The sequence below is a fragment of the Pteronotus mesoamericanus genome, unplaced genomic scaffold (assembly GCF_021234165.1).
Source record: "Pteronotus mesoamericanus isolate MK-2021 breed Mesoamerican mustached bat unplaced genomic scaffold, CSHL_Meso_final contig_214, whole genome shotgun sequence".
Lineage (NCBI taxonomy): Eukaryota > Metazoa > Chordata > Mammalia > Chiroptera > Mormoopidae > Pteronotus > Pteronotus mesoamericanus.
This window is the reverse complement of record NW_026555089.1, coordinates 5,015,746-5,030,235: the sequence shown is the minus strand read 5'-3', so window position 1 is coordinate 5,030,235 and position 14,490 is coordinate 5,015,746. Positions and strand designations below refer to the sequence as shown.

Here is a 14,490-nt window from a genome sequence, read left to right as displayed (position 1 = left end):
CCTGTGATGAGAACAAAAGGTTAACCACAGGGTTAAGGGTCGGCATGGTAGCAGGATGAAAGCGCTCCATCCAGCCCATCTCTGGGCCTGCCAGTTTTCATCAACCTAGCCATCTCCCCGTAACCAGGCGACATCCTCCCTCCCTCCTCCAAATGGAGAAGGTGAGGCTCCAACGGGAGGCTCGGGGAGCGCCTGCGCATCGGGGTCCTCGGCTCCCTGGCCGCAGCGAGCCGGCTCGAAGCTTGTTCCCTGTCTTTCGCTCTAGAGGGCGCGCGCGCTCTGGTGGCGCCTGCGCAGAAGGACTAGGAAACTGGGTCCCCCGTTAGGTCTCGGCGCCTGCGCGCTGAGGGCTCCGGGCCTCTCGGCCTGAGGGAGAGGAGCAGGGAAGATGGCGGCTGTGGTGGAAAATGTAGTGAAGCTGTGAGTGGTCGTTTCTTTCTCTCCTAGGCCAGGAGGTCTTGTATGGGGCCTGGAAGGAGGGGGCGGTGCGGGAAGGGCCGAGGCGAAAAGAGGGACGTGCCCGGGAAGGCCATGTCGCGACTCCTACTGGGAGGGCAACAGGAGACTCCGGAGAAGACGTTTCGCTTCTTTGGAAACTTGTGGAGGCCCTGAGGGGGGCACACGGGAGCCCCTTACGGGCAGCCTCCGTGGGATGTGTGGGGCTGTGCGGTCTGAGCACTCCTTCAGGCTTACGGTTTCCAGAGTGTGGCGCCCTTGTTGCGTATGACGGACACAGTCCCCAGGTCGCTCCCGAGACGCCGCAGTCCGGAGGAGCCGGGCCGAGGGCGGACCCGGGACCGGCCCGTGTCCTCGCGCAGCCGGGTCGCCGAGCTCTCGCCGTCGGCTCCTGCAGCCGGCCCTGACGCAACAGGCTCGGCCGCTCGGCGCCGTGAAGCACCGCGGGACTGTTTTGTTCCAAACAGCTCTATGACGTCGGGGTGAGGGCTCTTGGGTATGAGGACTCAAGACCAGAAATATTCTCGGGAAGAATTTGTTGAAGAGCAGAGGCAGAAGGGAGAGAACTTCAGAGGAAAGGGCCTCCGCGCCGGCCAATCCCAGCCGTCAAAACACGGGAACTGGACGGAAGCTGTCCAGGGCGCCTTCGCCGGGCTCCAGACGCGGCGAGGTCGGCTGTCGTCGCGCCAGGCAGTATCCTTGTGCTCGGCAGATTTCGGGCAAAGTTAAAGTTAACGGTTGGGGAAATGGAGAGCGGCCTGAGAGCTACGAGTGAAAGGTGCTTTGGGACTTGATGTAACCCAGCCTCCTCCCTGAAGAGGAATCTGAATGAGTTTTTAAATGGGTTCGTGCCCCGTGGCGAATAGAGCAGGCTCCTTTTGATTGCGCTTGGTGCGGGGTAGGAGAATCGGGAGGTGTGTCGTTGTCCAGTTAGGGCTTTGGGATTTTGACTGGACGACGAGGTGAAGGTTTCGGAACGGTCCTAAGGGACTCACAGCTTCTCGTCTGTCTTTGTGGTGGGCTGAAGCCTCGTTCTTTCCAAGAGCCTTTAGAAGGGTACATTGCTTCTCCCCCCTGCCTGGAGCCTTGGCTTTGAGAATGCTTTCCCCCTTCCATTAAGCTAAGTGCCTTCTCTTCCTGTGGGTTTGGTTTGTTTTTTTTTTTTAAACTTTCATCTGGATCCTGCTGCTTCTTACAGCCATTCCTCCTCCCAACGTTATTATCTTTCTTTCTGATCTGCTCACTAGTTTCCCTGGCGCTCTTCTTCAGGCTACTTCCCCTCAATTTAGAAGTGACACTGTTGGTCTACCACTTACATAGTTATTCTTCATGACTCAGATGTTCTTTCTTTGTTTCCCTGCCTTTCTCTTTGTTGACTCCCCCCGTCCTGTGGTAAGGGGAGTTTTTACACAGGTTTGCTACCTCCCGAAAAAGAAAGCTAATACCTTGGAAATCTACTATTCTAGAGGAATGCCAGGCTTGCCTACATTTTGAGAGTTATACATAATGAGATTTTTTTTTATGTTGAAAGACTTTCTTCTGGGAAATAGGGTTGTCAACCCTTTTGTGTAGTGTTAGAAGTGAGGGGTTGCCCATTTAAATAAACGTACGACTTCTTATTTCTCTTTAAAGCACTATAGTGATGGTGAGGGTCACCAGCCACTGGTTCCTGAGTACCAGTAATCAGAAACAGACGTTCTCCTCCTCTGTTCTAGCTGCAGAGGGCTGTGGATCACAATTGATGCATTTTCCTTCAGGATTTTCTCTTTAAGAAGGGGCTTTCTTTCTTCCAGGACCATTCTCACCCTGGGAAAAGACGCTCTTCTGTTGCTTTTCTTGATCATTGTGTGCTTCGTCCTCCGACAACTGAGGTTATATATTGAGGGCAGGACTGCTAGCTCATCTTTTCTGACTTGCATCTTGTTCTGGGAGAGGAATGTTCCTATTTGTAAATTCTCCATCCCTCCAAATGTGGTGTCATATTTGAAATAGTCTTTGAGGTATCTTATCAGGGTAAAATAATAGTAGTAAATAGCTGTGGCAGCTGACTAGTTTTGAAACCTTCCGAGTTAGGTAACAAGATCTAGAGAATAACGTTATCTTGAAATTTCTTGTGATAGGAACATTAGGTTTTTAAGAGCTCTCATTCTTCCTTTCTCTCTCATCATCAGATCCTCTCTCCCCCCAACTTGTTTCATTCTCAGCTCTCTTTCTCACGAGACAGTTTGCCCCACTTAACTCGCAAGAACTTTGATAAAACATCTCTCATCCATTCCCCTCAAACTGTTTCTAGCCTCCTTGCTCTGACTTTGCAGCTCTCAGCCCATCTGGCTGTTCCTTCCATTTCACTTCCAGTGTCAGTATCAATTCCCATCAGCAGAAACAAAGGAGCTGCTGCACTCAGCCTTGTTTTATCCAGTTGTCCTCTGTGTTATGAGGACATGGCTGCCTCCTAAAGGCGAGCAAACATGAGCCTGTTCGATTCTCTCCACTCTTCAACACAAGATTTATGGCTGCCTCAAATTATAGTCATTACAGCTCGTTGAATCAAGTCAGACGGTCTTGTGGTATCAGTGCCTTGTCTGTGATGTGTGTCTTTCAGTTGCTGGGAACATGCTAAGCTGTGCCTAAGTGGTCTATTGTGGCTGCTCAGTGAAAGCCCCCCTCAGATTCCAGAGCAGGGTTTATTGGTGTAGCTCAAGATACAGACATAAGCAACAGAGTCTTATCTGTCTAGGGGTCTCCCTCTTACAGAATATGTTGGAGTTTACATAGTCCAACATCCCCAGTCTATAGCAGGGAACCTGATACCCACATGGATTTACTAAATGTCCACGTTTATTTGGTGACTTTTAGCCAAGCCCAGTCTTTTTACCCCCAAGTCAAATCAAGATACCCCAGACACCTTCATGGATACTGGGATACTGTGGGAAAGAAATCACCTCTGCCCTCTGTTTAAGATTGACCAAATATATAAATATAAATTATTCTAGTTTAAGCTCTACTGCTAAGGTGCTTGTTAAGCCCTAGGTTATGAGAACAAGATTGCTTCTGTATACGTGCTGCTTACAACCAGGTAACTCCTGGCACTGTGCAATATTCCAGCTTTTTAGAGCACTTAAAGGTTTGCTCTTGATTAAGATTTCAAATTGAGTCTTTTGACTCCAAGATGTTTACTTTCTATATAATTTGATGTTGTGAAAATGGAGAAGGACCTAGGATGGGCCTTTGAACGCATAGGTTTTGTATCAGTATAGTGATACTCAGTAAAGAGTAGGCTTCGAGGAAGTTCAGGTATGTTCAGATGTTTTTCATTGACTGTAAAATTAGTATATAGAATTAATTAGTTGGCCAAGTAAGTACCTAGTTAAAGATTAAAAAGATATAAAAGAGCATGTAGGAGAAAGTCCCATAGTCACTTCCCCCCTGGAGGCCTACAGTTTCTTTCCTACCTCTTTGTTCCATAAATGGTAGCATTCTGTAATACTTCTCAACGCTGTACTTGTACCTTGCTTTTTTTCCCCTCCTAATTATCTTGGAGATTGCTTAATGTCCGGACATGAAGAGCTTCTTTCTTTTTTATGGCCAAATAGAATTTCATTGTACAGATATACTGTACAATGCTAATTATATTTTAGGAAGTCTCCCAGGCCTTGTTGAACTCTTTTCCTCTTTTATAAAAAGGAGTTAACCTCTGCTTCTCATAGTCATGAAGTTTAAGAGAAATAGCATCTTTTTCCCCCGCCTTGATCCTCTTTAGGGAAATAGCATCCTGAGTAGCAGAGTTTGGACTCATGAGAGGCACAAAATGAACATTAGTTTCTTTCTTTGTGGGTTGGACTTAAGTCTGATTAGACACATGAAGAAATCATGTGTTCCAGATGGTAATTTATTTGTAAAGTACCTTTCTCATAATGGCTTAATGAAGGGTCTTGGTGCCCCATGAGGCAGGAATGGAGGCAGATACAACCAAAGCAACAGTCTCCCAGTCCCATGAGCCTTTTAGAGAAGCAGATGGCGAGGGAGAGGGATGCCCTCCCCCCGCCGCCCAAACACGTACATACACACCTGATTATTGTCTTCACTGCAGCCTTGGGGAGCAGTACTACAAAGATGCCATGGAGCAATGCCACAATTACAATGCCCGCCTCTGTGCTGAGCGCAGCGTGCGCCTGCCTTTCTTGGACTCACAGACCGGAGTAGCCCAGAGCAACTGTTATATCTGGATGGAAAAACGACACCGGGGTCCAGGTGAGAGTCCAGGGAAGGGTCTAGGCTCAGGAACACAGAAAGAGGAAGCTTCCACATTTTAGGGGTGAGCCAGCTGAGCGTTTTCCCTGCTGTTTCCCATCCAGGGAGGAAGAAGGCAGACAGGTTTATACCAGCATCTTGGTTTTCTGCAGGATTGAGGCTGTTATGGGGATTCTGCAGAACTATGTGTTAGTCAAGGCCCTGAGTTTACATCTATTTTTCTTTTCCATAAACTGTCCCACCCATCTCCTCCCCTTCCCCCAGCACGGCTGATATGCCTCCCTTGCTCTAGAACTCAGGTGGGGCTTACTCACCTAGAGAGCATTTGATATTTTCTAGGACTGGGTTAGGGCTTGACTTCTCTCTCCCTCCCTATCTTCCACAGGATTGGCCTCTGGGCAGCTGTACTCGTACCCTGCCCGGCGCTGGCGGAAAAAGCGGCGAGCCCACCCTCCTGAGGACCCAAGACTTTCTTTCCCGTCTATTAAACCAGGTAAAGCACACTCCTTCCTGAGCAGGGGCATGGCCTGTTGCATGATAAAAGGCCTGCTAACCTCCTGTTGTATACCAAGCCTAAGACTAGATTATGAAGATGCTAGAGTGACTAAGATGTGATTTCTTTCTTTAAAGAACTCAGTCTAATAGAAGAGACAGATAAACAGATAATTTATGGTGCCAAGTGAATTAGGGTGTCTTGATTCTTGAGTAGCCAGAGACCAGAAGACAGTGACTGGCCTGTGGCTGACCTACCATTCTGTAGACCCAGAGCCGGCTGCCTTCAGCCCTTTTGAGCCTTGCCTCATCCTGACCTTGCCTGCAGACACAGACCAGACCCTGAAGAAGGAGGGGCTGATCTCTCAGGATGGCAGTAGTTTAGAGGCTCTGTTGCGCACCGACCCCCTGGAGAAGCGAGGCGCCCCAGATCCCCGAGTTGATGATGACAGCCTGGGCGAGTTTCCTGTGACCAACAGTCGAGCACGGAAGGTACAAGATTAATACTCTGGCCAAGGGAACTTTGATGGACACCAGCCTCCTCCTCATCAGAGGCCACCCAGTAATGAAAATGGAAGCAAGCTATGGGCCAGGAGGCAGGCCCCAGGAGTTCTGCCGTTTCATTCCCTAATTAGCGCTGGGTACTGACTGGCTGCACTGTTGCCGTTCAGTCTTTCCATCTGGTCTTTCCCTCCTCTTTTCTTCTAAGTACGGACTCTCCCTCATTCATCTTTTGTCACAAAAGTTCTTTGATGTCTAGGGTTACATAGATGAAATAGATGCGGTCCCTGTCAACAGGCACATAAAACCATCCGAGCTAAAAATACTCCAGACACAGTACTATAGGCTCTTCCCTCATTTTCTCCAGTCTGTACAACCTTATGAAATCAGTACTGTGGTCCCTGTTTCACATACACAGAGGCTGAAACAGTTAACAAAAATGTCCCAGAAGGCCACACAATTAAACAGCAAAGCTCTAAACCTAGGACATGAGGCGCTGGAAGGGAACCACCACTAAATGTGCTCCTGGGGCAGCAGATCAGAGGCAGGATGGGCGTGGCTACATGGGGTATCAGGAAAAGCTGTATGGAAACATGGTGTTTGATTCAGCCACTTGGAGATGGTGGGAAAGGCCTCCCAGGCTAGGGGAACCACATGCAGAGTGGCACAGAGAAGGAAGAGCCCGCAACATTGACGGGAGAAGGACAGGATTATAGACTTGAAGGGCAGCAGTGATGAGGCTGGAGTGGAAGGCCAGGCCACAAAGGAGGTTCTCGGTGGCCGTGCTGCTGCCACTCTGGGGAGCTTTTGGATGAACATTATTCCTGCCCATCCTAATCATCCTATCCACTCAGCGGATCCTAGAACCGGATGACTTCCTGGATGACCTCGATGATGAGGACTATGAAGAAGACACTCCCAAGCGTCGGGGCAAAGGGAAATCCAAGGTGAGGGTCCAAGGGGCTGCTTACAGCCTGGGACAGGGGAGCCTGTGGATTCGAGTGAGATTAGTAGCCACTTTCAGGAGAACTTAACTCCTTAGGCCCAGACACCTTACTTAGTAAGAGCATATTTTGCCTTTTTTGGACAGGGTAAAGGTGTGGGCAGTGCCCGGAAGAAGCTGGACGCTTCCATCCTGGAGGACCGGGACAAACCCTATGCCTGTGACAGTGAGTGCCTCCCAAGTGGGTGGGTAGTCCTTGCCTTGGACCCAGCTCCTGCTCAGGAGGTGAAAGGAGGGAGGGCTGTGCTCTTGCTCGGAGTGGTAAAAAAAGCCTGGAGTCTTGCCCTGCCTGCCCACTGGTTCCCTCTGAGACCACTGGGAAACCCTGGCCTCTGCTGACTGATGGGTGGGACCTGCATGCTCTGGGAGAGAATTCTGCTGTTCCCTGGGGTGGGGTGCTGGTGAGGGGCACCCACAGCAGGCAGAATCAGCCTCTTGATAGATGGCATCCAGGTCTGCTGGCCCCAGTCAAGCCAGGGCCCCAGGAGTCCAACAGCAAATTTTTCAATGTCTCTTTCTCCCACTTTTCTCTGACTCCCCACTTCTGTCCCTCCACCCTGGGAGCACCATCGCCGCTGGGGTTTCTCTCTCGTTTGCTCCGCTTTCCTGCTGCTGCTGCTCCTGTCTCAAGTATATCAAGACCTTCTTCTCATGACTTTTCTTTCTGTCTTTCAGATAGTTTCAAACAAAAGCATACCTCGAAAGCGCCCCAGAGAGGTAGCTCTCTCAACTTTTCAGACTTTTGTTTTTCCTGTCCCTTTTTCCCTCCTCCCTTGTTCCTCCTGCCTTTCTCATCTCCTGTGATGCTAGTTGAAAAGTCTCTGGAATGGCTTGGGGATAGGAGCAGTGGGCCTTCTGTTGTGCTCCGCTCCTCACAGTCCTGGAAGCTGCCTTCACCACTGCTTGTCTCCCACAGACTTGCTCCTCGGGCTGCTTGGGCCCGCTGCATGGGGTGGCTTCAAAAGCGTTATAAGAAACCCATTACAAACAGATCCCTCTGCTCCCGCTTCCCCAAAACAGCCACTTGGTGTCAGCTAATATTCCCTACTATCCTGCCGCCTCCTCCTCCCGTCCTCTTCCCATTCCTTTCCTGCTGGCTCCCTTACTCTTCTTGGTATCACTGCTCAAAAGTAAACGATGCCTTGTGGGGATCCGCTTTCCTTGCTGGTTGGTGGGGTTGGGCAGGGCACTGATTGGTTGGGAGTGTCCTTGAATTTCTTTGGGGGCCAACTGCCCTGCAGACTTAGTTGATAGGCCCTCCCCAAGAGACCCAGGCCCTATCCTTTACCCACTTTGGGCAGAGATGTGCTCTATGGTATATATAGTGTAGCATGAGCCTTCCACATTTACTGAGGCGGGGGTGGGGAAGGGAAAAGTTTGGATTATCTTCCTTACCTCTCCTCCTTCCTGCCAAATTGCAAGACCATAGAAATTCCCTTTTCTTCCTGACCTGATCCTCCCAAGACTCTTCCCTGGGCAAGTGTTGATGGGGCCAGGACTCAGCCCCATAGACAGCCAGTGTGGAAGAGTAGAAGTGGCCTGGGGTGTAGTAGGGAGAAGAGCCCAGGGCCTGATGCTCCTGGCCAAGGAGAGGTAGCCATCACTAAAAGCCTATCCCAGAACAGAGCTGGTCGGGTGGGGGCGGTTGCCGTTGTCTCTGCCTCAGGTGGAGCTCTACAGCTGAGAGGGACGGGGATGTGGCGCTCTCAGGTCCTAACACCTCCCTCTGAATCTTCTCCTCACTCAGTTTGTGGAAAACGTTACAAGAACCGACCAGGCCTCAGCTATCACTATGCCCACTCCCACTTGGCTGAGGAGGAGGGCGAAGACAAGGAAGACTCGCAGCCACCCACCCCGGTTTCCCAGAGGTCCGAGGAGCAGAAATGTAAGCTGAGGTGTCAGAACTGGGGCAAGCAGGAATCGGCTTGGTTATGAAAAACCCCCTCGTCTGGGGTGTTGAGAGGCCTCAGGGTCCCCATGAGTATCATCAAAGTTTTTTCTTTCTCTGCGTAGCCAAGAAGGGTCCCGATGGATTGGCACTGCCCAACAATTACTGCGACTTCTGTCTGGGGGACTCAAAGATCAACAAGAAGACAGGACAACCCGAGGAGCTGGTGTCATGTTCTGACTGTGGTCGCTCAGGTACTTCCAACCCTGGGGCAAGGGCTGCCACAGTCAGCATCCAGTCCGCAAGAGGTTCTTGGCTTGCCATCATCCAGTGGCTGTCACAGTCAACCAGGTCACCTTGCTTCTCCCCCATTTCCGGCTGCCTGTTTCACTCGCGCCCCCCCCCCCCCCCACAGGGCATCCATCTTGCCTGCAGTTCACCCCTGTGATGATGGCAGCAGTGAAGACCTACCGCTGGCAGTGCATCGAGTGCAAGTGCTGCAACATCTGCGGCACCTCCGAGAATGACGTGCGTGTCCCTGCCCCTCCCAGCACACTCCTCAGCTTTTACTGTTTTTTCCACAGTTCCCTCTAAAGTGAGCTTTCTTTTAAAAGTGAGCAAGATCCTCTCATGCATGCCCGTCCCCAGCATCCCAGGTGGGACTTCATTTGGCAGGTGTTTGTTGAACATCTACTTGTGTGTCAGACACTGCCCTAGGCACTGAGGACACCAGTACAAGACAGACGAGGTCCTTGCCTTCATGGAATTTACAGCTTTGTGGACATAAGCAATAAGCAAGGAAATGACATTTTTATGCTGTGCCATGAAGAAAATGAAACCAGTAGTGTGGCAGAGGGTAACTGGCTGTTCTGGATAATCGGAGATGGCTTTTCTGAGGAGGAGATGGTGGTGTTGAGGTTTGGATGATACAAAGCTGCTAATCCAAGAAGATTGGGAGGTGGAGCATGCCCAGGGAAGGAGCGGCAAGTGCAGAGACCTGAGGTGGACAAGCCAGGTGTATCGAGGCCTGTGTGGCTGGGTGGAACCTTCTTGCATTGGGACAGTTGGGTAGAACTTTTGCTACTCTGTGGAGAATAGATTGTAGAAAGCACTGTGGAGACTGGGATCAGTCAGGCAGCTGGTGGCGTAGAGATGGGCAGCAGTGGTTTTCTATCCAGAGACGCCCATGTCTGTTCTTAACTGCCACCTGTCTCGTTCTTGTTGGAAGTAGGAGCATTGTGTACAGAAGCTCTCCTTCCTACTGGTGGGCCTGTTAGTTATTCACCTCCCCCCAGCCTCTTCTATCTTGCCTTCTCTAGGACCAGCTGCTATTCTGTGATGACTGCGATCGTGGCTACCACATGTACTGTCTTACCCCGTCCATGTCTGAGCCTCCTGAAGGTAGGTTGCCTGGGTCACTTACTCAGAACAATTATTAGTAACTTGGACCATCACCCCTACAATAAAGGAGTTCTCTTATCAGTGATCTGTCCTTCCAAATAGGGAGTTGGCACTTCGCCTTCTCTCATTTTAGAATGCCTTCTAGGATTTCAGCTTCAAGGGTCTGATGTTTGTACATTATCACCAGATAAATTTGCAAACACAGAATATCGACAGCCCTAGCGAAAGCAGATACTGAGCAGAGAACAGTCATCAGAAGGAGTGATTTGTTTTCCTTCAGTCAGTCCAGGAAACTCACATCGTAGCTTGTCTGAAGTGATTCTTTGATTATCAGCTCTTTGAACTTGACAAATCTGAGTGTTCATTTCAGCCCAGTCTGGAAAGAAGTTGAACCTGAAGCTGAATAGTTTGCTTAATAATGCTCCATGGTTATGGAAACTTGAAGAAACCATTGGTGGCACCAGAAAGTGGCTACTTCTCTACAAGCCCCCTTCCAGCCAAATTTCTGGGCTGAACTCTTCCTTTATAGAAATATGGAAACTTATGAGGATGTTATTATCTCAGTAGCTGTTACTGTGCACAAAGGATGTAGGCCAGCATTCCAGGCAAGAGAAAGGGGCTCACTGTGTGATGTAAGCTCACTTGTAATACAGGTCAAACTGCCATCACCACCCACTCCCCGCGAGAAGCAATCCACTAACAAAGTCACAGTCCATTAGCAGCTGGAGGGGAGCACTCAGCTCTTACTACCTTTCATGCTGAGTTTAGAAATCTACTTTGGGGAGAAGTATTGAGTTCTGCGGGGGGGGGGGGTAACCATAAAAATACCAATTTACAGATAAAATTCTATGTTAACTGTAGAAGGGCTTTCATTTTGAAGTACTGTCAGATGCTGAAGTAGTGGAGGCAGCTGGAGGGGACCCCCTAGAAGCCGTCAGGCGGCATAGGCTCTAGGTTAGAGTTTGGCAAACTATACCTCACAGCCAAACCCAGGTTTGGCTAGTTTATGTAACTCTTAAGAATGATTTTCACATAAAAAAATTTTTTTTTGCTTTGTCCCTTTTCATCTAACTTTTTTCTTAATCCTCACCAGAGGACATGCTTACTGATTTCAGAGAGAAGGGAAGAGAGGGGGAGAGAAACATCTATGTGAGAGAGAAATATATTGATTGGTTGCCTCTAGCCCATGTCCCAAACTGAGGATCGAAACTGCAACCCAGGCTTGTGCCCTGACCAGGAATCGAATCTGTGACCTTTCAGCATTTGGGACGACACTCCAGCCAACTGAGCCACACTGGCCAGGGCTGTTTTCACATTTTTTAAAGGGAGTTTAAAAAAAAAAAAAAAAAAGGTAACCAAGACTATATAAGGCTCACAGAGCCTAAAATATTTACCACTGGCTATTTACAGAAAACCTTGTCAACTCTTTCCTGTGTGTTGACCTTTGGGGTAGAAAGGACCTTCATATTTTTGAGAGTTACTTATCTCTGAAGAGCTGATAAAAGCTGTGGATTCTTTCCCAGAATAATGTTTGAATACATATGCATACAATTATGCTTATAATTTCAAGACGTTAGGAGCTAATTTTGTTTCTTAAAAAAAAAAAAAATCCAACCGTAGTAAACATAAAGACAGTAATAAGCAGTTATTTCTCTTGTACGGGATGTTATTTTCTGTTTTTCTGTGAAACTAGACATGGGTCCTAACAATTTCCATCTTCATAGTTCACCCCCTTTTTCTCCGACTGGGTCCTCAGTCTTTGCTCAAATGCCTAATGGTGATGAGGAGCCCATCTGTCTTTCCATAGTTTTCACAGAAAGTTGTTTTATGTGGAATCAAAATTGGTTCTTCTAGAGACTCTATTCATGATTTTTATTCTAACCTTTGAGAACAAAGTCAGGTGCTTCTGTAATCACAAAGCTAAAGCTGGGTGCTTTAAAAATTTCTGTCTGCCCAAGCCCTCCTCCTAGACATTCTAATTTAATTAGGGCCAAGAGGATTTGGGAGTCTGTATTCGGAAATAGTCCTCCAAGTGATTATTTCTGTCATCTCCATTGAGAATTATTTTTCATATTGGAAGACCTAGAAGTTTCTCCCAGCTCGGGATATATGTGAAACTGCTACTGCAGACTGCCTCCCATCCTCCCTATATAGCCGATCCTGTTACTAGAGGTGATGTGTGGGGATTGGAAGGACAGCAGATTAGGATTGTGTGGGACCCATCCTAACGCCGTTATGCTTCCCTGCAGGAAGTTGGAGCTGCCACTTGTGTCTGGACCTGCTGAAGGAGAAAGCCTCCATCTACCAGAACCAGAACTCCTCTTGATGTGGCCACTCCCCCTGTCCCCACCCCCCACCCCCGTACATCTAGGGCTGTTTTCTCCTCTCTTGTTTTTCATGCCCACCTTTTCCTTCCTCCTGTCTCTCACAAGTCCAGAGAACTGGGGGTGGTTGTGCCGGCCTGCCTCGCCACAGCACGCTGAGGTGGCAGCTCTGACTGCCTCTGGCCCCAGGCCCTCAGGGAGAACGGAGCAGCGTACTGCCCCAAGGCGTACCTGGGGGCCCAGCTTCTCACGGCTCTCCATGAAGTGCATTCACTTGCCTGCCTTGGGCCCTGGCCCTGGCGATCACAGGGTTCAGACAGTGTCCACTGAGAAAGAGTAGGGGAGCAGTTCACTTCTCTCTGAGCTTTGCCTCCACTCTGGTCCCCAGGGTTTTCCCTTCCCCCAGAGGCAAGCCCGGCCAGGTCCTTTACTAGGAGTAGCTGGGAGTGAGCAACTGAGCAAACTGAGGATGCGCTTGCAAGGAGCTTTCCATGCCTTTCCTGCTGCTTAGCCTCACCACCTCCTTCCCCGATGGTGGTTCTCTGCAGCTCTTTGTTCCTGCTCTCCACGATCCTTTGCCTGAGCCAGGATGCTCTTCGTCACTCTCTGGGCACTGCCCTGTCCCACCCTGGGGGGAGTGGCAGCTTCATTCTGATTCCTCCTCGTGCTCACCTGGCTCTCACAGGCAGTCTGTAGTGACTGCAGCATTCCCCACCCTTGGAACTTCCTATCTTTTGCCTCCCGTCCTTACTCCCTTTGGTTTTGTGGGGAGAGGGAAAGCATCAGGGGGCCAGGCCAGCCGCTTGGGGGTCCCAGGGAGAAGTTGGACAATGTGCCTGTTTTTTAACTCGATGAAAAAGCCTACCTCCAAAGTCCCCTTTTTGTTCTTCCTAGACCTGGGTATTTAGCTCCTGCCCTTAACTGAATTGGGAGCCTCTGCCTCCTGCTCTGCGTATCCTGGCTCCTGGGTCATGGGGAAGCCACATAGACATCCCTTTCTTCCCTTGCACGCTCACTAGCAGCTGGTAAGGTCTTCACACCCTGATTCCTCAGTTTTCTGCCTGGTGACACTTTTAAGTAGTGGGAGGGACACTCCAATGCCAGGGCAACCTGGAGTGGCCTTCCTATTGGCCGTGGGCAGGCCCTAATTCACTGTCGCTTTGGAGTTGTGTCTTTTTTCTTTAGTTCCTGTTAATTCTAAACATTAGTACAAATAAACGTTTTTACACAGAGCCCTTTGCTGGGTGATTTATCTTCTGACTCCCTTTCCTGGTTATGAAGGCCACTTCATCCTAAAACTTCTTACACAGTGGTTTTCAAATGTAAAATACAGCTTTCTCTTCCAAATTGAAATTCTTGCTGAGCCTCAATCTGTAAAGCAGATTGTAACAGTTCCTTGTTATAAAGAACAGTGAAGTTTTAATTAATACAAAATTTAAAGTCAACTTCAGCATCTTTTTTTATTTCTGTATTTTGGTTGCTTTGGAGAAAATTCAGCTAAAAGTATCTAACAGTTGACCTTGGAATTCAAGATACTTAAAATGGGTCCAGAAGTTTACTCTGTAAATAATAAAGAGAATGACATAGGAAAACTAATACCATCACAATGGGACACATGAGTTCTTTGTATTGAATAATGAGCATGAGGAGCAGAGACACAACTGTGCTTGCCTGGTGTCTGAGAGCAGTGTGCGTGAACTCAGCCGGCAGTGCAAGACTGCAGCCTGCCTTTGGGCATGGTTATGTGCACAAAAATGAGTTTTCTTTCCCTGAGCCAACATTTAACAGCTTCCATAGTGCATCTTACATACCTCACGAGTGTTTTGAAGTTATTAAAAATTTTTAAATATTTGAAATCAGGTATGAACCCTCAAAATATCTTTATAGAGTTCTCTGGAACAGCCTTGAAAGCCACTGTTACGTAATGGAAGGCAGCATCCTGGGCCACTGCCTTCAGTAAGCAAGACTGCTCTGGGTTGGGAATTGTGTTAGGAAAAGAACGTGGCTGCTGTCATGCTTTCACACAGAAGTAGGCCAGGAGTAGAGGGAGTAAAGCGATGGTCCTTTGAGTAGTCTAAGGGTCAGAAAAGAAAAATGTAAAAGAGAATATAGCAAGCATAAGAGAGGAATATGGAAAGGGTTTGCAGGAGGTGAGATTTAGGATGGAACACAGA

The 14,490-nt window shown here is 48.9% G+C and overlaps 1 protein-coding gene across 5 annotated transcripts; it reads left to right on the top strand.

The window, feature by feature from the left end:
- Positions 1 to 330: 330 nt before the first annotated feature.
- Positions 331 to 13,548, top strand: DPF2 (double PHD fingers 2). 5 transcript variants are annotated; one of them, XM_054570894.1, is made up of 12 exons: positions 331 to 420; positions 4,547 to 4,707; positions 5,093 to 5,200; positions 5,528 to 5,691; positions 6,555 to 6,647; positions 6,791 to 6,869; positions 7,379 to 7,420; positions 8,451 to 8,588; positions 8,717 to 8,845; positions 9,007 to 9,119; positions 9,911 to 9,992; positions 12,242 to 13,548. In XM_054570894.1, exons 1-12 carry the CDS (start codon positions 389 to 391, stop codon positions 12,316 to 12,318), a joined length of 1,218 nt encoding a protein of 405 aa, XP_054426869.1. In that variant the 5' UTR covers positions 331 to 388; the 3' UTR covers positions 12,319 to 13,548. The 5 variants fall into 5 exon arrangements, with proteins under 5 accessions (XP_054426869.1, XP_054426866.1, XP_054426870.1 ...); XM_054570891.1 differs by having other exon boundaries at positions 5,468 to 5,691; XM_054570892.1 differs by lacking the exon at positions 331 to 420 and adding an exon at positions 518 to 1,234 and having other exon boundaries at positions 5,468 to 5,691.
- Positions 13,549 to 14,490: the final 942 nt, after the last annotated feature.